This window comes from Branchiostoma belcheri, unplaced genomic scaffold (genome assembly GCF_001625305.1).
Source record: "Branchiostoma belcheri isolate BF01 breed outbred unplaced genomic scaffold, Haploidv18h27 scaffold156, whole genome shotgun sequence".
Classification (NCBI taxonomy): domain Eukaryota; kingdom Metazoa; phylum Chordata; class Leptocardii; order Amphioxiformes; family Branchiostomatidae; genus Branchiostoma; species Branchiostoma belcheri.
Genome location: NW_017803002.1, coordinates 261,108 through 285,281, shown reverse-complemented (window position 1 = coordinate 285,281; position 24,174 = coordinate 261,108). Strand labels below are relative to the sequence as shown.

The window sequence follows — 24,174 nt, the reverse complement described above, 5'->3', positions numbered from 1 at the left end:
GTAACCCAAACCTCAGTGTGGGAAGTTGTTGACTCAATAATTAAAATTATTCACAACACGAAAAACGTTTTCTGGGATGTAGTAAAAGCATTGGATAGTATCCTTTTATCTTTGGGTATGGTTGTGGGATTAACTTGATTGATTTGTGACCTTATTACGCCAGGGTTGACCTTATGTGTACATGTACGATGTAGGTTAACTCCCGTCTAATGTCCCAAACGTAAAACCCGGAAACTCGGACTAACCTGTGTAGCTAGGTTTATACTGTATATCTTCCGTATAGCCCTTTGCAAAAGGCACTATGTCTTAGCCTCCATAGCATGCCAAAAACTGGAGGTTTTGGGGGTCTTCAGAGTCTTTGGGAGCTTTTATGTGCTATTTTCTGATTGCATATAAACGACAAGAGCGGCTCCTCCTCCCGCGACCGCCACCTACTCTGACTTGCACAAAGTGCCCCCGACGTTTTTATACTTCACTAGGCCTGACCAGCCACCTAAGACATCGACACCCCCAGAACAGCTGAGGATGAGACGACACGAACCCAGATGCTCGGACCCGAGCTGACGCCAGACGACGACGACGACGATAGACAACATAACCGGTCTGGTTGAATTATCCCCGTTTTAGAACTGGGCTAATCAGAAAACAGCCAAAGACCACCAAACCCCCTAGTTCTATAAGCCTGCTACGGAGGCTAACTATGTTTGTCGCTTAGAGCTCGGTCAGCGGACGCATGGCATGTGTACTGAAGAGTTTGCCATGCATTGTACGCGTTACAATTGTTGTGCAAATAAAGATTGACTTGACTTGTGTACGACAGTGACTGGAAGGATTTGTTTGTCCGTCGTGGCTGTGTCGTGCCGTGCATTTTAGCTGTCTTACGACAGAAAAGATTGTCCTTTAATGATACCGACAGTCATATAAATTGTCGCAGAAAAACCGACGAACCCCACACTAAAAAAACACTACCCGCATTTACCGAGACCACAGTCCCTTGAAATTGTTTTCCATTTTCATGCCCCCCCCCCCTCACACCAAAAAATGGGCACAAGCACGCTCTAACGTACACAACCACACGTAAGATTCTTTATTGACACAACAAAAAGTACAGGGACTTTTGTATGGTCTTCCCACGTGGGTCTTCCACAACTAAAGGTCTAACAAGGTTAAATACATAGTATGGACAACTTCATCCTCGTACAGAATATATGTACATGTATGTGGCAAATTACGTACAGAATATATATCAGTGGTAACAATAAAGCTTTAACTATATATATTGTCTAACATGTAGTCTCTAAGATTGAAACATTCTTTAATGTATTTTCCTATTTGAGAACTGTATTGGTTTTCTCCCCTGAGAATGTAGATGAATTTGTCTATAGGATCTAACGTATTGAAATCAGTTGAACAAGTGGAACACATAAAAACATGCACACAAACGCACACACACACTATTTGCGTGCTGTCTACGTGTAGACATTATAGATACCACTTAACAGGATGAAAACGGCATATGTTGAGCTGATGGGATGGGGTAGATAGTTGTCGGTACCATCCTTTACTTTAGAGAGAGCCATTCTAGTTCCCGTTGTTCGAAACGTCCTTTTCTATTGGTTTCTCAGCTCGTGATAACACGTTTTATGTCAGTTTTCTCAAAGCTGCTACTGACAGTACAAAAACAATTTTCTGGTCATTACAATCAAACCTGCTCTATTACAAATATGTGCCGTTAAGGAAGTCAGGTGCCCAAAAATGTATGAGTGAGTTTTAAAGCTGGAAATACAGGAAAATCAGTCATGTTTGTTCACATTCTCAATTGTATTTTGTGGTGGCGCCTCAAAATGAATACATCCCGTGTTGGCTGTATTAGCACCAATCATAATTGTCAGAAAAGTGAAATAATAGCACAAATATGCTGAAAAGCTAGATTATAAATAACAATCGTATGAAGATTTCAACAATCAAAACATTTTGATTTTTTGTGAAAAAATGTTACGCAATGGGCCTTTAAGTGATATGTATACAGGTGGATTCAGCCACCTGTCAGAAATATGAACATGTGTATTATATATAATCATAACTGCAATACGTTCCTTCTGTCTAACACGTGATGTGTACTTTTACCAACGTGATGGTATGAACTACAGTTAGACATATTGGTAAACACCTAGTTGACGTCACTATAAAATAAATAGGTCCCTTTTTTTTTACCCGGAAGTGTAGAATGGAAAGTTCCTCCGCGCAGCCCTGCACGTGATTGGTGCTTGCATTGATTATGTTATGGTTCCGGGCCAGTCCCGGGTACACAACATGACAGGCCGAGCTAAAAATAGCCACTTAAAAAAGACATACCCCTTATAAGACAACGTGGTAGGCATGGACCTACACTCAACTTGTCCACCGTTCACCAAGCAACACCACAGAAAATTGTCCTCGAGTCTACAGGAAAAACTTTTCAGTTCTGATGAAGATTTCTGTTGTGGTAAGTCTTTTTTTTTTCTTTTAGTTTTATATTTCTTATAAGTTGTGAGTATTTCATGGAATATTTTTGCCTTCGTTTTTTTTTAACCCGACAGTTACATTTTCATCCCCTGTAAATATTTTACAGTGCTCTTGTAGACAAGTTGTGCAAGTTCTGACCTGAACGCTTTTCGTCTGGTACAATTAAATGTAGCAGACAAACGCTTTAACCTGTGTTATGTATGAGCTCTTACGGTCTAGGGGGCTTGGCAGGTATTGCATATTTAGCGAAGTTATTCAGTGATACGCTTCGGCTACTTTGGCCGGAAACCAAAGAGACACCTGTTCAGTAAAGCTACACTGAGACCCCGTGCATGTTTACGTAAATTAGCCCCGCCAAAGTAACTTTAGACAGCCATTGAATACGTCTGTACTGACATATAAGTAACGTTATAATATTCTCAACAACAGAAGGCTATGTCCCACGGTAAACGTCAAGACGGCGCCGCGTAAAAGTTTAAAGTTAACTAGGGTGTGGCATTCCCCAACTCCGAACCGGAAGTTCAGAGCGCTGGCAGCGCACTGCGCTGTGATTGGTCAATCCTCGGGGATTCCCCGTGAATAATTAAGCCGCAAATATAGCACTACGTCACGAGGGACTCCCTGTGTTTGGAGCAGGAAGCAAATGTGTTCGTCGCGCAGTAAACACAAATAAACAGTTTTTAGGAGCGGTTACCAGGCCCCTTAGCCTGGTATCCAGTCTTACGTGATTGGGGGTGTTGGGGTGTTCAGGCAGGTTGTGTCTACGGGGGCTCAAATAGCTTCCCCCGCCCAGTGCAACAGACCGTCCCGGTAGGAGTGTTATGCTAATAAGAGACAGTATGCCTGGGGATTTGGTTTGGGGGATAGCCTGGTATCCAGTCTTACGTGATTGGGGTTGTTGGGGTGTTCAAGCAGGCTGTGTCTACGGGGGCTCTAATAGCTTCCCCCGCCCAGTGCAACAGGCCGTCCCGGTAGGAGTGTTACGCAAATAAGAGACAGTATGCTTGGGGATTTGGTTTGGGGGAGGGCTAATCAATCTGTCGTGAAATACACACCGGGAAACCTATGTGAGGCGGGCGGGACAGAGCTCTTGCGGCCCCGACCACGATCAGACTGGATAACAGGCTAGAGCATGATGGAAATATGTTATTCAGTGGCCATACACATGTGCAAAAGTGAATTGTATGAGCGCTTGTCTTGCATTCGGTAGTTCCTGAGTTTGATCCTCGGCTGAACCATTGTATTAAAGGCATAAGTACTGTTTAGTACTCGTAATGAGAATAGGAGTTACAATACACACCACTACCAGTGGACTAAGTAGCCCTGTTGCACAATTATGCGGCCCAGGGGCTACAGAAACGGAGATGGGCGCTGCCATATGTACCATATGTACATGCAGGACTAACGTTATATACGTACAAGCTATGTATGGCGGATACAATAGGAGATCCCTGCATAGAAAGTAGAATTTTTGTTTTCTGTTTGTTTGTGTGTGTGTGTGTGTGTTTGCTTGTTTGTTTCTCTCTATCTCTCTCTCTCTCTCTCTCTCTCTCTCTCTCTCTCTCTCTCTGTGTGTTTGTTTGTTTTCTTCTAGTTTTTAGTCCAGTTTTATTCACTGTTGTTCTGAAAGTGTTATTTCTTTTTCACACAACCGAAAGTCTTACATACAGGGGCTTCATCATCATTTTGACACCTTGACTCATCTGCCCTTTTCTCTTATCTAGATCACATTTGCTGTCGCCCTCATGGCTCTTGTCGGAGCCATTGACGCACAGAAGAGAAGATCGAACGACAGACGACGTGAAGACGGTGCAAAGGAGAGAAGGAGACAGAGCAGAAACAAAGGACACTCCGAGAAAAGTCAGACGGAGTGTCAAGACCTCTCTGAGAAGCAAAAATCAAGGTAAAGACTCTTGTGTTAATTTTTATTCAATTTTTCATTTTGACACGATAGGAGCCATGAAGGCAACATACCAGGCTAGTTTGTCATTCAAACATTAAATTTCAAACCTTTAATCGATCCAGTGCATTGACAGATGGAACACTGTAACAACTATGAAGAGAATGGGCCTCCATTAACTGTTGGGACAAAAAATGAGCATTTTGGAGTTGATTCAGAGGCTGAAATGTTGTTTTTTTTTGCAAATCAGAAAATCCGTGAACCAACAAATTAAATTGGTGTGGCCTAAAGGAAGAATCACACTGTTCCCATTGTCCCTTTACCTGATCATTGTACAAAAAAGCGAGAAGTTGACTCTGTATTAGGTCAGCAACCAGAACACTTTGTATTAGCCTAGTACATGTATAGTACCCAAGTCAAGTAGTGTATCTTTTGTCTCTACTTTTCTATATACGTTTGTAATGTGTCTTAAGTCTTGACCTGTACCTAGCCTGTTGTGGCATGAATAAATGTATTTCATTTCATTTCATTGTTGTTTGTAAATTTTCCCCAGGAAGTTGAGGGGAGCGCGTCAAGCGTACGAGAAGACCACGCCCATCGTGCTGGCGGAGCAGCTGAAGAACGACGCGGGCAGGAGGAAGCGGAACGCCGAGATGTCCTGCCCGGAGTCGGCGGTGGCTCACGATGGGGACATCAGCCAGCGCGCCATCAGCCCCTGGGCCTGGGAGCTGGACGTGGACGTCAACCGGTACCCAACAGGTCAGTAGTATTATTTAAGGAGTGTTATTATATTTTATTTTATTTAATTTTTATTTTACTCACATAGTTTATGATAGGAAGCACACACGTGCTTATAAGATATTTTCCTCAAGAACATAAAACGTACTAAATACAGGTTGAAACTAGAGAAGTAGCATTTGCAACGCAAATGCATATAATGCTTACCTTTGGACATGGTCTGCTCTGTTAATTCTTACTCAAACACATTCACATACATGTACTACTAGTATATGGTGACAGGAGTAGAACAGACCATGAAATTGCAACATTATATAACCCAACACTAGTCACCATGGTGACAGACAACAACAAATCATGTCATTGGTTAGGTCAGAAGTCACTGTTTGGAGAAGAAGAAGAGGAAGAAACAGAGCAAAAAAAAAACAATATGTTGTCCTTCAGTAAACATAATAACGGAGTGCTTGGGGGTTAAATTTGACTCTAATTCGATTTGATTGCTTAAAAAAAGTAGGCGCTCAATGAAGCTTATTTATGAATAACATATCGTTTTTTTAAAGGAAACACAAATTATGTATTAACGTGTATTTTGTATATCTGTTTTCCCTCTCTACAGAGATCGCCAAAGCTAAGTGCCTGTGCACGGCCTGCCTTGTCAACGGCGTGCAGGACTACAACTATTTCTCCGAGCCCATCTACTCACAGATGAAGGTTCTGCGCAGGTCCAAGTGTGACAGAAAGGGCCGGTGGCGCTATGAAGTGGCCTGGGAGGACGTACCTGTCGGCTGTACCTGTGCCACGCCCAAGAGCTAGGTCATCGACCAATCAGAGATCACATTTACCCCTTCCCATGATGCATAGCGGTATGAGTCAGAATTTATTAGTTCCTTTGATGGTCCTCGACAAAACAGAGATCACCTTTTCCCATTCCCATGATGCATAGCGGTATAAGTCGGAATTTATGAGTTCCTTTGATGGTCCTCAACCAATCAGAGATCACCTTTTCCCATTCCCATGATGCATAGCGATATGAGTCAGAATTTTTTACTTCCTTCGATGTCTTTACATTCGTGGATGTTGAAATTCCAAATAATGAAGGTTTTTTATATTTATATGAATTCTTTAGCGCAATAGTTGTATTTTTCTTCTATTGCACATTGACAGAAGGTAAATCGTTACCACTAAAGAGAGTACATGTAACGTTTTTAAGCAAGTGTACATGTTTCTGTTTAATAACACATTGATTTTACACTCTTTTTGTTGTCAGATAATAAGTAGTAAGTCAACTAAATTTGAATACGAAATGCTCCAACACTAGTTAACAACAAACAAACAAACACAGAAACAAAACTGTATAACGTTAACGGTATATACCTTATATTGAATCCTTTATTAATAGCGCTATGCATTCTGGGAATGGTAAATAGGTGAATGGTTCCTGTCGTATTGAATTCTCGCAAAGCTTTTTTTATCTATTTATTGTAATATCATCTCAGTGTCAACTACCTTTATGAATTCTGTGAGAGGTGGTGTAAAAGGAAAGAAACAACGTGGTCACACATCTTCAAACAAATTATTTTAAAACAATGACAGTTGGTAGGCATTGATTAAATGCAGGTAGAAATTGTGTTTTTAAAACAACACAAAGTCATATATGAAACAAGTTCAAACTGCAATTTCCAACACAACAAATTGGACTCACAAATTTTCGACTGTACAACTCCAGTCGTCGTCAAAGAATGACTGGAGTTGTACAGTCTAAAATTTGGGTGAGTCCAATTTGTTGTGTTGGAAACTGCAGTTTAAAATTGCTTCATAATGTTTTCTACCAACACAGATGAACTTTCATGACAAGGGCATATAGAATAAGGGAAAGTCGTTGTGTACCACTTGTTTCTTTCCTTTGCCAGCAGTCCCTATGTTTAGAGCACTAATTACTTATAAGAAATGGTAATAGGAGATACTGAGAAGAGGTGTGTAGGTAAGTTCAGGCTATGTCTGCGAAGTAACTAAGTTTGTTACTGTACATAGGAGCACGGTCTCTCCATGTTCGAATGCGCTATCTCAACTTCCATAGGAAGTTATACATTAATCCAGACGGTCACGTTTTAGTTGACCAGTACAATAATAATAAGCCATTCTCCAAAAACGGAGAACATAAGTGGTATGTAAGGTTCTAACTTACTTTGTCTTAAAAAGACTGACTAGACTTGCAAGTTATGCTGTGTAAAAGTACTTCTCAAAGAAGTTCGAACATGTCGACTTTGTAAACATTGTCGCTAATTTCTTTTTTTGCAATAGAAATGTTTTTTCTGCGCTAATAGATTTATATATAATATATATATATATATATATATATATATATATATATATATATATATATATATATATATATATATTGGTGGTAAAGTAATTGAACATTACGATATGCGTTAATTTTTGCTAAGAAAACAAATGATCAGTTGTAAATTTAATGATTATTATAGCGTTCACCAGAAGTATTTGTAAAATGTGTAGTGATCATATTGATTGAACACAGACATACGTACAAGAATGAATTGTATATATTTGCAACGCGTCATATATATATCGTAATAGTTTGTGTTAATTTTATCTGGCGTAACTGTTGTAACTTATGAATTATCTGTGTCGTGTCACTACTTCGTTCCTAGTTGTGAAATAAAAGATTTTTTACATCTAACTTCTCGTGTTGAGCTTTAAGTTCGTTAGTTTAGTCTTTTTTTTTTATTTGCACATAAAACAAGTAAATTTGTTATAAATGGTAAGAAAAATGCATGAAAACAAGAAACTCTAAAGTTCTACCTAGAGTTTCCCCTCAGATGCTATGATTCCAAAATTATTAATTTTAACCCAGTATCATGCATTGTAAATAAGATAAAACAAATATAACAAGACTGGCAATGAAAACATGCATTGCCATGGCGACGGTGGTTGCTGTTAGGGTTATTGTTTGCATGGCACTGCCGTCATTTCATGATTTTGAGAGAGACTTGGTACCTGTTAAGTCTAGACAGATACAGTGCACTCCTCCCCTGAGTGTATAGTGAAAGAGCCCTGGGGTCACAGAAAGTAGGGCCATCCGGGGCAGAGAGGTCTTCCCAAGAGTTTCCAGGAATGTGGGCATAGATGTGGGTCAGAGACATGCCTGTACACATTCCATTCCCGTGGACAAAATGCCTGTACCATTCCTATGAATTCTTGCAAACTGCACACAATACTGTACCATTAGGATCCTCCCTGAGACGTCGCCAAAAACAATCATTATCGAGAAAACGTAAAACCCCTGGTGGATCCTGATTTCTTACTTTGTGGGTTTCCTTCTCTACACCTGGACAGTTATCTTTAATCTTTTCCTTATCGAATTATTATTATATATGTAGTCTTCTGGACCGGCGAGAGACCACGTATTCCAATCTAAGTTAGCCTGGTAATACCGTATCCAGTCAGATTGTGGTCGGGGCCACAAGAGCTCTGTCCCGCCCGCCTCACATAGGTTACCCGGTATGTATTTCACGAGAGATTGATTAGCCCTCCCCCAAACCAAATCCCCAAGCATACTGTCTCTTATTAGCGTAACACTCCTACCGGGACGGCCTGTTGCACTGGGCGGGGGAAGCTATCAGAGCCCCCGACCGAAGACACAACCTGCCTGAACACCCCAACACCCCCAATCACGTAAGACTGGATACCAGGCTAAGTCTAAGTGCGCTATGAAAGGGTAACCCCCTTAACGTTTCTTTGTCACCCTGTGACGTTTAGAAAAATGTGCGGGAAAGTCTCAAAGGAGGAACTTGTACAGGTGATTCCCACGGTGGATACCTCCGCTCCGCTCGGGTGACTTTGACTTTGCCCGCCCTGTTACTTTACCCTGGGCGCCAGCCAATTTCACGGGCCGCTAACCGTTTCCTTCGGCAACCAGAAGCCCTACGCCTGCAGACCTAAATTACCGCTGCGGTGGAGTTGAGCCCGTGGGGAGGTTTCGGACAGCCAAGCTACCCCCGGGCTAGACTCCCCCGTAGCGGTAATTTACACCAGCGGGCGAAGGGCTCTTGCGGTTCGGAAAACGAGTTTGGCTTCCAGGGTATGTTACTTCGCCTCTCTGACAAGAGGCGAAGTAACAGGGCGGGCAACAAGGCAAGAAAAAAATGTGACGGTATTGTAGCACGTACGAGGCGTTACTCTAAGAGCCCATTTCCCTACATTGTGAAACTCCTTAATGATTCATAAATGTAAATAATTAATACATTATGTCTTTTTATCATGTATGTATGTAGAAGTTGCATTTTAATTTTATCCACAAACTAGAGTTAAAACACAAACAAACAAACAAATAAACAAATAAATGTCTGTCATTGCTTTCTCAGTACGTCGGAGATACAAAATCTTGATACAAAATCTTCAATTAACTAGCCTCCATAGCATGTCAAAACTGGGGTTTGGGGGGGTCTTCAGGGTCTTTGGGAGCTTTTATGTGCTATTTCCTGATTGCATATAGACAACATAGCCAGCCTGGTTGAATTACACCCGTTTTTAGAACTGGGCTAATCAGAAAACAGCCGAAGACCACCAAACCTCCAGTTCTATAAGCCTGATACGGAGGCTACAACACCAGCTAAAGCTCCAATGTGGGAAATCCTGGGGATTTCCCGCGCCATGACGTCACCATCCGCTGACGTCACCCAGGGTGGCGTGACCTGCAAAGGCGGAACTTCAAAGGGAAAGTAGGTGAGCTCCAAGGTGGAACTTTTCACTCTTTACATATACATGTGTTTACATCATACACGTGGCATTTTCTTTTTCCGGCTCATTAATAGGAAATGATGGGGAAAGTTCCTGTATGTACTGGGCGAAAATAATGTTACGAAATAACACGGAAAGGTTTAGGCCACATCACTAAGAAAGGCTACACCGACTTAATTTTATGGATGACATCCTCTGAAGACCCACAAACTAGTGCGCGCGGGCGAATAAAAAAAAATTCTGGCAAAAAAATAAAAATGCTACTAAACCACAGGAAAACAAAGCTGGTATTGTGAATTTGCGGCAGTACATAGCGACGTATACGACAAGCCGGCACATGCTGGCTTTTTGCGGAATTTATGAGTCGGCACTGTGCGTATGTACTGAGTTCTTGAGTGGTGGAGATTCTGTAGCCTGGGTGCCGTCCTCCAGAGTTACCACCGGCTCCGTATTGTCGCTAACTACCATGGACTACCCAGGCCTAGAGCCAGGCCAGAGCCTTGGAGGACGTGATTTTATTTTTATTTTTTGAGAACTTGACAGGCCAAAATTAAAAAAAAAAATCAATGCGCGCGTGGATGTCATCCATAAAATTAACTCGGTGTGGCCTTAGTCTGAAGTAAATATCACGGAGGTCATGCGCTACCACAATAATGACTGTTCGCATGGCGTAACTTATGTGAATACTGTAATTCCTGATTTTTTTTCACTGTACTGTTATGTTCATTGTTTTCACAGTCACTTCTGTACCATGAACTTATCATTACAGTTAACAAATAATTCCTGGACTTTCTTTTTCCTGCACCTGTCACCACCGTGAATATATGGTTCCGTGAACATGTCCATTTTTGTCAGACCGTGAACTTTTGCTACCGTGACCATAAACGGGATTACAGTACTCATAAGGTTGTAACATACAGTACCTGGGGTCGCGTGGCGCAACGACAAAGCGTTCGGTTCGTATAACCAAGAGGTCCCGAGTTCGAATCCTGCCATGCCACCGATCTTGTGCCCTTGGGAAAGGCACTTCACACGAATTTCCTCACTTCATTCAGTTGAAAATGAACATGTCTGTAGTTCGTTCATGAGTTCGTCTGCGTTGGTGGCGGCGTTGTGAAAATAAGTTGAAAATTCTGAATGTGTCGTCAACATGTCTTGTGATAAAATGTTGGAATAATAAAAGAAATACAGTACCCAGAGACTAGACTGGGGTTCAAAACATAGCGAGCCACAAATGTGTTACTAAACATTGCTACATATGGTATCTTCGTATTACAGAAAGAAACATGCACGCATAGCAACGAGTACCAAGAAATGTGAGGTTAATCTGTCTACATGTGCGAAAATAAATGTCCTGGTTTCACAACTACACGTACAATATAGGTGAAAATGTTGATTTTTGTAAACTCTGCGTTGAGTCACGGGTACTTTTGCTGTAAGCCGATTTCACTAGCCTGGTATCCAGTCTGATCGTGGTCGGGGCCACAAGAGCTCTGTCCCGCCCGCCTCACATAGGTTTCCCGGTGTGTATTTCACGAGAGATTGATGTGTTGGGGGGAAATCAAATCTCCAAGCAAACTGTCTCTTATAATAGCGTAACACTCCTACCGGGTCGGCCTGTTGCACTGGGCGGGGGAAGCTGTTTGAGCCTCCGAAGACACAGCCTGCCTGAACACCCCAACACCCCCAATCACGTCTGGTAAGACTGGATACCAGGCTAAACTTTCCCCTGAACACCGGTCAAGGTAGGCTGAAGCTCGGCAGAAGCTATAGTTTGACCAGAATTAGGCCACACCAACCTTTCCATACGAATCGAATCGAATCTGAGTTAAATTTGAGTCAAATTTGACTGCCAACCACGCCCGACCTACTCCCGAACACCAGCCAACCATAGCGCAGTTGAACAGTATAGCGGGAGTTCGAAGGTACCGGTGTTCGAGAGGCCAAATTCGCGGCTATGTGTAAGGCCACAGCATGTGCATTTTATGGATGACATCCTCCGCAGGCTCTAAATAAAATGCGAGAGGGCGAAAAAAATTAGGCCACACCTAGTAAGTACATACCCCAAATCTCAATTAAAAAAAAACAATGCGGATCGAAAAAACAAGGTTCCCACATTTTCAAATTTCGACTCAATCATGGTACAAATGCTTTTGATTCAGTGGGAACATCACATATACACAGGCAGCATCACATATCACTGCAACAAATTAAGAAACAAAACATTAAAACAGAGCTTTTTCTTGTCTCCTGTCTTCACAGTTATCTGCCATTCACATTCCGGCAGGACAACAGACATCTTTGCCCATTTTCGGCATGTTGACCACTGTCATAAGGCAACAAAATTTCTTACTTTTTTCCAAAATCGGGCGAAAATTAATGCGCACGCTGATGTCATCCATATAAATTACTTGCTGTGGCCTAACTAGGGGCTTTACACCGCTAAAACATAAAGTAAATCATCAAGGCACAATCACACACACATACTAGTAGTAATTTTCCTTTCGCCATCACGTGATTATCACGTGATATATCACGTGATTTGGCCTAAGCACCCACATGACTATATTTACTTTCTTTCTTTCGTTGTTGAATACTCGGTCTTTTCAAAGAATAGCAGAGGAAGTCCACGTGCTACAGTTCAAATATTCTACTTAAACCCTTGAAGTTCATAACATTAAATATTCACAAAGAACCAAGGAAGTTTGTCAGGTATGTATGAATGGAGGTGGATCCCCTCAGTACGAGTGATGTTGTCCCAATAATTACATCGATTTTTTTAAAAGGAAATGTTATGCCATAAACACGACTTGGCCAAAGGAAAGGGAAAAAGTAGAAAAACAACAACACATAAACAGGATTTCTGAAAGTTCAATTACACTTTGAAATGGTTTACCAGTAAGATTACAAATAGAACTTGAAATATATTGATATATGAAAAAAAAACGTTTAGAGTTTTTCAATACTGACATGTGAGATCGTGTGGCGTAGCGGCAGAGTGTTCGACTCGGAACCAAGAGATCCCGGGTTCGAGTCCTGACATGCCACCGATCTTGTGCCCTTGGGAACGGCACTTTACACGACTTTCCTCACTTCGCTCAGGTGAAAATGAGTATTGTATTGTCCCGTGTTGGTGGCGGCATTAATATAAGTTAAAAAAAACTTGAGTGTGCTGTGATTACATGTTGGAATGGAAAAAAAATACTGACAATGTAACGCATTACAAAAACAAAATCCCTTTAGTCTCTAGCTGTAGATTTTATGATGATATCTTTCATGATGATATGTTATTATATATCTTCGGACACGAAGAAGAAGCCAACAACAAAGTAAATAACTATCTCAATATATCACTTTCCCACTTTTCCTACTCATTAGAAAACAATTCAAGTATTAAATCAAGAAATCATTTAAACAAGTGGATACATTTGACTTTCACTGTCTAAAAGGAAGACGTTAAACTTAGCAAAAGTGTTTGTATGATGTTGTTTACAATATACAATACATTGTATACTATATCCTTAAAATATACTAGTTCAAAAATAGCCCGACGTATATTTATATATATATATGTGGTATACGATGTATTGTATGTCGTAAGATAGTTGTTGATATTTTTCTATTTATCGCCCTTGTATCTAATGTCACCTACATCTTCAATTATGTTGCTATGAAATTATATCAGAGTAACTCCCATGCATAAAGCGTAAAGTATAATGATGGATGATACGGTGTGTTTTAATAAACAGAAGGAAATGTGATTTTACAAAGGACATGATTTTGTTTCTTGTACAATAACATTGCACAATGTGGGGTCGTGTGGCGCAGCGGCAGTGTGCTCGACTCGGAACCAAAATGTCCCGGGTTCGAGTCCTGACATGCCACCGACCTTGTGCCCTTGGGAAAGACACTTTATACGACTTTCTGGTGAAAATGAGTAATATTGTATTGTCCCCTGTGTTGGTGGCGGCATTAATAAAAGTTGATAAAAACTTGAGTGTGTCGCCACCACGTCTTGTGATTACATATTGGAATGATAAAAAAAATAACATTACAAAAGATGCAAATCATGATCAACGAAGTCTTCTCATGGGAATTTCACCAAAAGTGCCCTTATGATTACTCATGTACTCCCCAGTACTTACTTACTTAGGCCCTTGGCCCCATGCTGAGGGGATAGGCCACCGATGACTGTCCTCCGTTTGGAAATATGTTACCGGCTCTCTGTACATCACGATTTTTCCGTAATTTGTGGGAAAAGGCCACGTGATGTACGTGTTAGAGAGAACTGAAACTCTGAGAACAAACATCGTTCTCACGCAAAGTCACTTCCGCTGTGTATGGATTTGTTTTTTTTTTTTTTTTTTTTTTTTATTCCAACATGTAATCACAAGACGTGGTGACGGAACACTCAAGTTTTTTCAACTTATATTAATGCCGCCACCAACAATACTCATTGTACAATACTAATTTTCACCTGAGCGAAGTGAGAAAAGTCATGTAAAGTGCCTTTCCCAAGGGCACAAGATCGGTGGCATGTCAGGACTCGAATCCGGGACCTCTTGGTTCCAAGTCGAGCACTATGCCGCTACACCACACGACCCCACACCTTTTGTAACATCTACTTGTAGGTGGTAGCATTTGGCCAACGATTCGCTTTTTGAAAAAAATTCTGTCGCTTCATTGTTTTGAATGGATGAATGAATGAATGAACAAGTGAATGAATGGCCGACCGAAAGTATAAATAAATGAATAAATGAATGAATGAATGAATGAATAAATAAAAAAGGTAAGATCTTTCTGGTTGAAGTACATTATACATACACCAGTAAAATGAATACGGTTCAATTCCACATAAAAACTTCATAATATGCCTCTCGTATAAAAATAAAGCAAAGTTACATTCAGAGTATTAATGAACCGTGTAAACTATATTTTGCCACCATAGCTGGATAGGGCACTATAACTTTTTTGTATTTAATAATGCATTAAAAGACGACGTTCATCTTAACTTTTACCCAGTCTTTCTAGTATACAACTGGTTTGAATTATTTAGTTGTATTTTTTTCTACCGCTTGCTAAATGGTTTTGCTGCTAAGGCCACACCAATTTAATTTGTCGGATTTTTCCAGGAAAAGATTTGAAGCGACAGGGCGAAAAAATAAATAAAATAAAAACAGCTTTAGGCATCTATTATAGCCCCAAAGGAGCCATGAAGTCAACACAAAAGGCTGGGTTAACATTTAAACAATGAATTTTGAACTTCTAATGAAACCACTGTATTGAGATAGAAAAACTAAGAACTAGGAAGAAGGACTTTCCTCAACTATTGAAGGCAAAATATGAGCATTTTTTTTAGTTCGAATTCATTCAGAACCAGAATTTTTTTTTTTTTTTTGCAATTCAGAAAATAATGAAGAGGCGAATCCGAGAACCAACAAATTAAATTGCTGTAGCCTTAAGTTTAATATCGCCGGATGATCCAGGAAACGCACGTGGGACTTCCCTTCTCATCACGTGAACGTCACGTGAACAGGTGAGAGTGAGATGGAAATAGCCTTGGTAAAAACTCACTCTTACTCCACCCCGAAACTATGAGTCAGGCGGCAATTTTCAGTAACTTTCTCCCGTGAGTTTTTTTTGGGAGGTTGAATAACAATTGAACAAGGATGTATATAAAAACACTAACATTGCCAGCCCGGCAAACTGATACCGTCCAACCACAAAGAAACAACTGTCTGCTACAGACGAACCTCATACAGCATGGAAAAGGTGAGATAAAATTTTAATCTCTATCTGTATCGGTATAGCCGGTAGAACCGCCTTTCGGCGTGACACACCAGCTTCTATACCTGTATAGCCGGTATAACCGCCCTTCGGCGTAACACACCAGCTTCTGTAACTGTATATATATAGCCGGTATAACCGCCTTTCGGCGTAACACACCAGCTTCGCAGGCACGTGGCGCGGCGGCAGATGGCTACATTACACCGATCGACTTGTCACACCTAACCCTTGAACATCTAACTCTAGACACTGTTTAAAGCTATCTAATGACAATGCCCCTACTGTACTTGGTGACAGTGAGTTCCACTCTGCGATACTTCTAGGAAATAATGAATTCTTGAACACCTCAATCCTTGGTTGATAACTCTGGTACTTGAAGGCATGGCTATTTCTTGTTCTCTTCTGTACTGGTATTAGGTACTTAGTAGTAGGTACGTCCACCAGTTTATTAGTCATTTTGTACATCATGCATAGTCTGGACATCTTTCTTCTGTCTTCCAGTGACACACACTGTAGGTTAGTTTTCAATGTTCATGTGAGGGGAATGTGAACAGTGCCGAGGATTTTGTTTCTATTTCTCTTTTGCGAAATTTTCAATAATGTAACGTAATGTTATATATAGAAGGCGGAAAATTTGTGATAAAGCGCACATGGTAGGTTACGTTTGTATTATTTTGTTCATTTCTTGCACATATATAATTATGTACATAAAAAACGTTAAAAAGTGCACAGGTCTGATGTATGATATGCATATATATTGAATGGGAAAGTTGCTTTTTAGTTTATTTCTATTACATGTATATGTACATGTTAACTCCGAAAATATTATTTGTTGAGCGCACACGTGTCATAAAAATATTTTGAATAACATGGTAACTTATGTCGCAATATCACATTGTAAGGCGTGAAGAATTTGAAAGATAATATTTCCAGCCCGCCTTTTTTACTTTATGCTCATGAAAGCGCACAGTGACAGGCTTATAAATATTTAATGAGTGACCATGGGAAGTTTGCGTCACGATAATACATTAATTGTAAGTCGTGACGAACTGGCAAACCCTATTTACCAGTTTCCCATCCCCAGAATGCAATGCGAAAATAAGGGTGTAACCTTCATTTGCATAGGATTAGAAGGCATCGGAATGATCCTGTTGACGTTAAACAGCTTGTTTTTCACTGTGTTTTGAGGTGTTGGGGCATTTTATGCTCAACATTAATCAAATTACTATGGGCCGAATCTGACAACAAATAGAGAATGAAGTTTTTGTGTTCTTTTCAACATGAAACATGTGGTTTGTAACGTTACAGCATCAGTATAGCGTTACCTCTGTAACGTTACAAACCACATATTTAAAAAAAATCATTCTCTGTTTGTTTTCAGATTCAACCCATAGTAATTTAATTAACGTTGAGCCTTATTTATTCTTAGATACAAACAGACATTAGGCTACGCCAATTTAATTTGTTGGTCTCTACGCTGACATTTATATGTACGAAAATGTTCATGCAACAGTCCTGATTCCTAGCTAAATGTACAAATATTAATTCGTGTGCAGGGACTTAGTAAGTTATAGACTGTGGTTTTGTTTCAATAGAATGGTACGGTTTGTATTTTTGTTGTTGTTTATTTGTTTGTTTGTTTACCCGCGTCCTGAAGGTTGTCGTGCTCCTGTTGTTCCTGGCGGTTACCATGGTGATGTTGGAGAACACGTCAGCCGCAGGACGAAGAGGAAGAGGCAGGCGGCGAGGCGGGGGAAAACCGCTAGGGTGCGCTTCTGACCTGAAGGACAAACAGAAGTGGCGGAAGTTGGGCGGGTCCAAGTCCGCTCACCTGGAGGGGCTGGCACAGGCCAAGGACGCGGGGTCGGAGGTCACCTGTCCCGTAGCCAACTCCAGTGTCATCGCGAAGTGGCAGCAGCTGAACGAGCGGGCGACTGCACCGTGGGACTATATCATAGACCACGACCCGGACAGGTTTCCCACAAGTAAGTAAGGCCACAGCATGTAGATTTTATGGATGACATCCTCCGCAGACTCCAAATCTTATTCAATTGTTATTCAACTCCCCCCCCCCCCCAAAAAAAAACTAACGGGAGAAAGTTACTGAAAATTGTCACCTGACTCATAGTTTCGGGGTGCAGTAAGAGTGAGTTTTTACCAAGGCTATTCCATCTCTCTCTCACCTGTTCACGTGACGTTCACGTGATGAGAAGGGAAGTCCCACGTGCGTTTCCTGGATCATCAGACGATATTAAACTTAAGGCCACAACAAGTAAATTTTAAGGATGACATCCTTCGCAGATTACAAATCTAATGCGAGCGGGCGAAAAAAAAAAACAAGCGGGCCGAAAAAACAAGATTACTACATTTTAAAATCTTGACTCAATCAATTTGAATTTCTAATTTTGAAAAACTAGGAAGAAAAGGGTTTTTGTCAACCGTTAGGGCCGAAGTATGTCTTTCATTGAGCATTTTGCGTTTACTTTACAACCAATTTTTTTTGCAAATCAGAAAAAAATGGACAGGGCTATCCGAAAAAATTAAATTGGCGTGGCCTTATGCATTTAATAAAAAGAAGCACGATCTTTTCCAGCTATCCCCCAGGCCAGGTGCCTGTGTTACGGCTGCATCAATGTTCACGAGGGAGTGGAGGACACTAAACTTCTCAGCGTGCCACTCACGTACACGGTCAGGGTTCTCTACCGCCGGGGGTGTGACTCCAACGGCAGGGTCAAGTACAGGGCCAAGGACATCAAGGTCAAGGTCGGCTGCACCTGCGCTGTGCCTCGCCAAGGTGTGGTGGGATAGGAAGTCAGAGAAACTACAGACGTTACAGACCGTTATGAAGAAAGTTTAAACTGTAATTTCCAACACACACAAAAAATTGGACTCGCCAAAATTTTCGACTGTACAACTCCAGTCTTTGTCAAGGAATGAGCAATCCACCGCTTCCGGGACGTCACGCAGATAACACACGTGACTCCGTGAGCAGTGGATCATAGGTTGCAGAAAGTCTGTGGCGCCCCCCGTCTCTGTTGAGGGATGGTTGTAATGCCCTGATGTAGATGGCGGTGGATTGCTTATTCCTTGACAAAGACTGGAGTTGTACAGTTGAAAATTTGGGTGAGTTCAATTTCTTGTGTTGGAAGTTGCAGTTTAAACTTGCTTCATAATGATTTCTACAAACACAGATGAACTTTCAAGATAAGGTTAAAGATCATGTATTTATTAATTTTAAACTGTAATTTCCATCACAAAAGATTGGGCCAGCAACTGTACAGCAGAACTCTAAGAAATAAACTATCGCTTCAGTGACGTCACCTTATGCAGATGACGCACGTGAGTCGGTGAGAAGTGGATTGTAGTCTGTGGCGCCCCCCGTCTTTATTGATTGCGGTTGCAATTCCCTATTGCAGATGGCCAAGTCCAGTTTTTGTGTTGGAAATTACAGTTTAAATTTGCTTCATAATTACTTCTAGCAACCCAGATGAAATCTCAAGATAACACAGTGTGTGTTTAATAGCTTGTTTTATTTACACTTATTGCAAGTATTGCAACATTACTACGTATTCCCTTCTGGGAAGTTAGTAACAGTAGTGATCACTATTGATCAACTTTAAAGATAATCACTGATATTTTAATTCATTGTTAGCACTGGAGCAAGGCATTTCTATAATACATATAAAACATGTTTTGAATCAAGATGTCAAAGTACATGTAGTATATTAGCATATCGGCAGAGCATACTGTGCTTGTAATTGTGCAAAACCTGTAATGTAGTTTGCATAGCACTGTGATAGAGCATCTTGTTTAAAGGCATCCAGTGCAGTTTTTAGGGCTTTGAAACCCGCTTTTTCAAAGTCATTATTCTAGTCACTTATCTACATACTGAGTTGAAACAGCACTATTCAAATGTATTGTGACTCACATTGAGAAAAAACTACCCAAATTTCTGACGGAAAATGGTTACTGGAAGGGCCCTGGGCTGATTTTTAGGACACCACCCATAAAATAAAGGACTCATCTTGGGGCTTGTTCCTGCAGTTTTAATAGCCCAAAGTATCAAATACTGATTGAAATGTGCTGTGAAGTAGTATGTGTCAAACGTTTGTCTTGCTCAGAATATTTCCAGTTTTGCTGCTCTGAAATCGCATTGGATGCCTTTAAGGTCATATCCAAGTATTTAAGGATGACATCCCATCTATACTTTTCAAATGTTGCCGGGGCAGATATTGTGTACAATGGGAAATGTGGACCAAACGTCCAACAAAATAACGTGAAAAATCAGGTTTTGCGCAGGCACAGTTACTTCTGCCGACATGTTGGTATACCAGTGTTTACCTACATGGTTCCTGATTTTGTAGTGTAAATTCATTAAGTTCATGATACATTTGAGTCTGTAGATCAAATTTGAAATTGATGAAATGATGGTAAGTTGTGATGAGAGGTAACAAATTTAACCTTAAAAGCACTGTGAACATTTAAATCTACTGCACATTTGCTTTACACAATAGTTGTATGTATGTACTACATGTAATGTTACTAGTGGCAATAAAAAGAGGCTGGTGTGCAATGTATCAACAAGGTAGTGACAGTTCCTGAGTTGAACTACTGCTGGGGCTTCTGTCTCTTCTGTAAACTCTGGAAGGGAAAACAGACAAAGACGATACCACATTAGGCCACACCAATTTAACTTGTTGTTTCTCGGATTTGCCCTGTCCAGTTTTTCTGATTTGCAAAAAAGGGGGGGGGGTCTAAATCAACTGCAAAATGCTCAATGAAAGACATATTTTGGCCCCAACGGTTGAAGAAAGTCCTTTTCTTCCTAGTTGTTACAGTTTTTCAAAGTAACAATGCAATTTTGATTCATCAAAACTTCAACTTATATTGTTTTCATTATAAACCAGCCTGGTATGTGTACTGCATGGCTCATTTTGTAACATTTTTTGCCATTTTTTTTTTTGCCCTGTCCCTTCATATTCTTTCTGAAAAGATCCGAGAAACAAGAAATCTAATTGGTGTGGCCTTACATACAACATGGGGGTGTCGAAATCTCTTTACATACATGATCTGAAAATGCCCAAATCACCACGTTTCTTTGAAACCTCAAAACTCAATATACTAAGTACATCCATGAGATTCAGAGTTATAGATGCAAACATTTAACAAACACAACCAAAAGCAGAATGCTATCGGGACCTGCTCACCCCCACTTTAATCTGAAAAAGTTGTATAATCTTTAATTAATCCATACATGTATGACTGACAATAGTTCTTAAATGCTAGACTATCACACCCATGTTGCAGAGGGGTGTCCAATTATTTTACTTTGATACTTTAAATTACTATGGAAGAAACATCTGCATCATTTGGCCTCCAATAACGCCATGACGATCAGATTACATTATAAAACACTTGACTTGTACACTAGAGGGGATATTTTAAACCATGTAATGACCTACGTGTAATCTGTAAAATACAACCAGAAAAAGGCCAGGATACATACAAATTTCCCTGCATGCCACCTAAAAACCAATACTTCCCTCACCAGAAGTATTGTTAATAAGAAACTTTATTCACAAAATCATGCCCGAAGGCTAGTTGCTTTTACAATCAAGTATACTACTCAGTGCAATACAATAATAGAAGACAGACAACAACTGTCTGAAAAAACTTCTACTTGTACTACGCTAGCTATTATGAGGTTTGACTTCTTCTTTGACGGCAGTGGATAATGGATAGGTCCACGTACATGTAATTTTTTGTCTGTATAATTACAGTAACGTTATTGATAGGTGAACTCCTTGAATTATCAGCAAAATGACGTTCTATTTTATTCTTCTACATAAAACCTTGGATTTCAAAACGTTATGCTTTTGTTTGGCTCGTCTATATATATATATACTCCGTGATTGTACATGTCCAACTGTAAATTTACCCCTACAGTGCATTGTGGGCTGCGCGAAAAGTAAACAAACCTTTCGGGTGACCCCCCAGAAGGACCAAAACAAAAACAATAACACTTCAACTGGAACACTTCCTTGTCGACTTATCCACAGTTGACAGTGTTGTTTGGCCTACAAGGAAGCATTTTAGCGCCATGGCGTCGCCTTTTCCCTGTCTCTTAACGTTCCTTGTGACGTTTGTGTTCCTGTGCTCTGCCCAGTCTGTCTGTAGACCACCGTCCGACGAGAAATGTGTTTGTAGTCCGGTTTGTAGTTGTAATTGTGGGAGCGAGAACGCGCTGAAAGCAGAGTTGGAGCAGATGAAAATCGCCATGAACCAACTCTCACAGAAGATAGCCGATTGCCCTAAAGGTAAGACAACGTACTAGTTTCATAATATGTCTTTAACACATCAACAGTTTACCTATTAGATGTTTTTTTTTACTTAGTGGTCGCCACGTAACACGGCCGTTAGGCCACTTCAAGGTTGGTTAACCACCTGAATGGTATGACCACTCACCTGGGTTACGGGTTACCGAGTAGAACTGTAACAGTAACTCTTCTCCCTGAGTCAGAAACATCATGATTGAGACCAGCCCAATTTCTCACAAGTAGTGAGGACTAACTGACACAATAGGGGAAGCAGGGGTTACGAGGCTTAACGTGCTTGAGGTGTGTCTCTCCTCAAACACGGGACCTCCATGTTAACGTCCCATCCGATAAGACGTCCCTAACCGAAGCCAAATACTCATTTCGACCTGAGTGAAGTGAGGAAAGTCGTGTAAAGTACTTTCCCAAGGGTACAACGTCGGGGCCGGGCGCATGTTCGGGTACGACCCGGAATCGAACCCGTCGTGTGATGTACATGTACCACTACACCACACGACGCCACATGTTCTCGCGTCGAAAGACTATGTCTTGACCGTGAGGATATCTATGTGTACTGTACTCTCCACCTCAGGTAACGCTAACGACACAGAAGCTGACAGGCCCCAGGACTGTCAGGACATCCTTGACAACGACGAGACCACGCCCAGCGGCGTGTACATGGTTTATCCACGGGACAACATGGGCGGCTTCAACGTCTTCTGTGATATGGACACGGACGGAGGCGGCTGGACGGTAAGTCTTTCCACTAATCTACTAATCTACGTCATTCCACTAATAACTAATCTAAGTCATTCCACTAATCTACATGCGAGATTCGGCTGCAACAGTGCATATCATTGTCTGACTGTGATATGAAATATTGCTCCTTTTTCTTTTAGTATCAGCGTGTTGACTTTTTTTCTTGCCCTTGAAGTTGTTCCAGAAACGCCAAGACGGAACCGTGGACTTCTACCGGAGCTGGGCGGACTACAAGACCGGCTTCCCTTCCAACCTAAACGGCGAATTCTGGCTGGGGAATGACAACTTGTACCGCCTGGCTGTGCAGAAAGTCTACCAGCTCAGGGTGGATATGGAGGATGTGGAGGGAGAGACGCGGTACGCCGCTTACGACACATTTGCCATCTCACCTGAATCCCAGAACTACAAACTCTACATCGGGACTTATAATAGTGGTACTGCAGGTAAGGCTGCTGAGTGTGTCGTTTTGATATGCTTCAAGGTGGACACACACATTGCTACGAGTTTTAACCCTTCTTGTCCTAGCTACTATGTGCACTCTAAAAAGAATCTTACACACCCCTACTTCTAATTTATTCTTTAACTGGTTGCCCAGATGGCCATAGAGTCCCTTATCCTATTGGATGCAAATAACAGGCCTCTAGCCCAGCAGGTTAACCTATTTATGTTTGGAGTTGTTCTCGGTATGTCTTTGTCTCTTTTTCTTCACAGGAGACAGCCTTGTGATCCACGATGGGCGCCCATTCAGTACCAAGGACAGAGATAACGATGACTACTCTATCAGCTGTGCGCAGGCTAACGATGGTGCGTGGTGGTACGGTAATTGCCACCGCTCCAACCTGAACGGCCTGTACCGCCTGGGTCCCATCGGGGGGGATGAATACAACGGCGTCATCTGGGCGCACTGGAAGGGTTACCACTATTCCCTGAAGCGCACGGAGATGAAAATCCGACCTGCTCCATAACTTCCCATTTAAACTGTGTGTGTGTAACGGTGTGTTTGTGAGTGTGCACTTGTTTGTTTGTGGGTCTGTGTGTGTTGATGTGTACGTGTGTGTGTGTGTGTGTGTGTGTGTGTGTGTGTGTGTGTGTGTGTGTGTGTGTGTGTGTGTGTGTGTGTGTGTGCGTTGATGTGTGCCTTTGTGTGTGTATTTGTTTAAGCTGGTTGCGATGTCCTTACTTTTCCTACTGACGTGGTGTATTTATCTTATGTCTTGCATAGCATAACCGCTGGAATTGTATATACTTAGAGATTAGGGTCTCTTTTTTATTGTCATTTAAGGGTTGGTAACAGATGCAAAATTATACAGATAAGCATTGCTTGCGTGTCAGAAAAACAAGTCAAAGTAGCCAGAATACTTCATTACCTTCCTTCTCAACATCTGCTTGTATATTTACGGTCCCAACTTA

General features: G+C 41.2%; 2 protein-coding genes across 2 annotated transcripts; both read left to right on the top strand.

Annotated features, from left to right (window-relative positions):
• The first annotated feature begins 4,541 nt into the window (after window positions 1–4,541).
• Window positions 4,542–6,167, top strand: LOC109465668 (interleukin-17C-like). The gene is made up of 3 exons (XM_019763051.1): window positions 4,542–4,573; window positions 4,959–5,164; window positions 5,760–6,167. Exons 1-3 carry the CDS (start codon window positions 4,542–4,544, stop codon window positions 5,954–5,956), a joined length of 435 nt encoding a protein of 144 aa, XP_019618610.1. The 3' UTR covers window positions 5,957–6,167.
• A 15,533-nt stretch (window positions 6,168–21,700) lies between these two features.
• On the top strand, window positions 21,701–23,815 carry LOC109465683 (microfibril-associated glycoprotein 4-like). The gene is made up of 4 exons (XM_019763067.1): window positions 21,701–22,008; window positions 22,598–22,758; window positions 22,940–23,207; window positions 23,476–23,815. The coding sequence occupies exons 1-4, from the start codon at window positions 21,792–21,794 to the stop codon at window positions 23,727–23,729; spliced, it is 900 nt and encodes a 299-aa protein (XP_019618626.1). The 5' UTR covers window positions 21,701–21,791; the 3' UTR covers window positions 23,730–23,815.
• The last annotated feature ends 359 nt before the right edge of the window (window positions 23,816–24,174 follow it).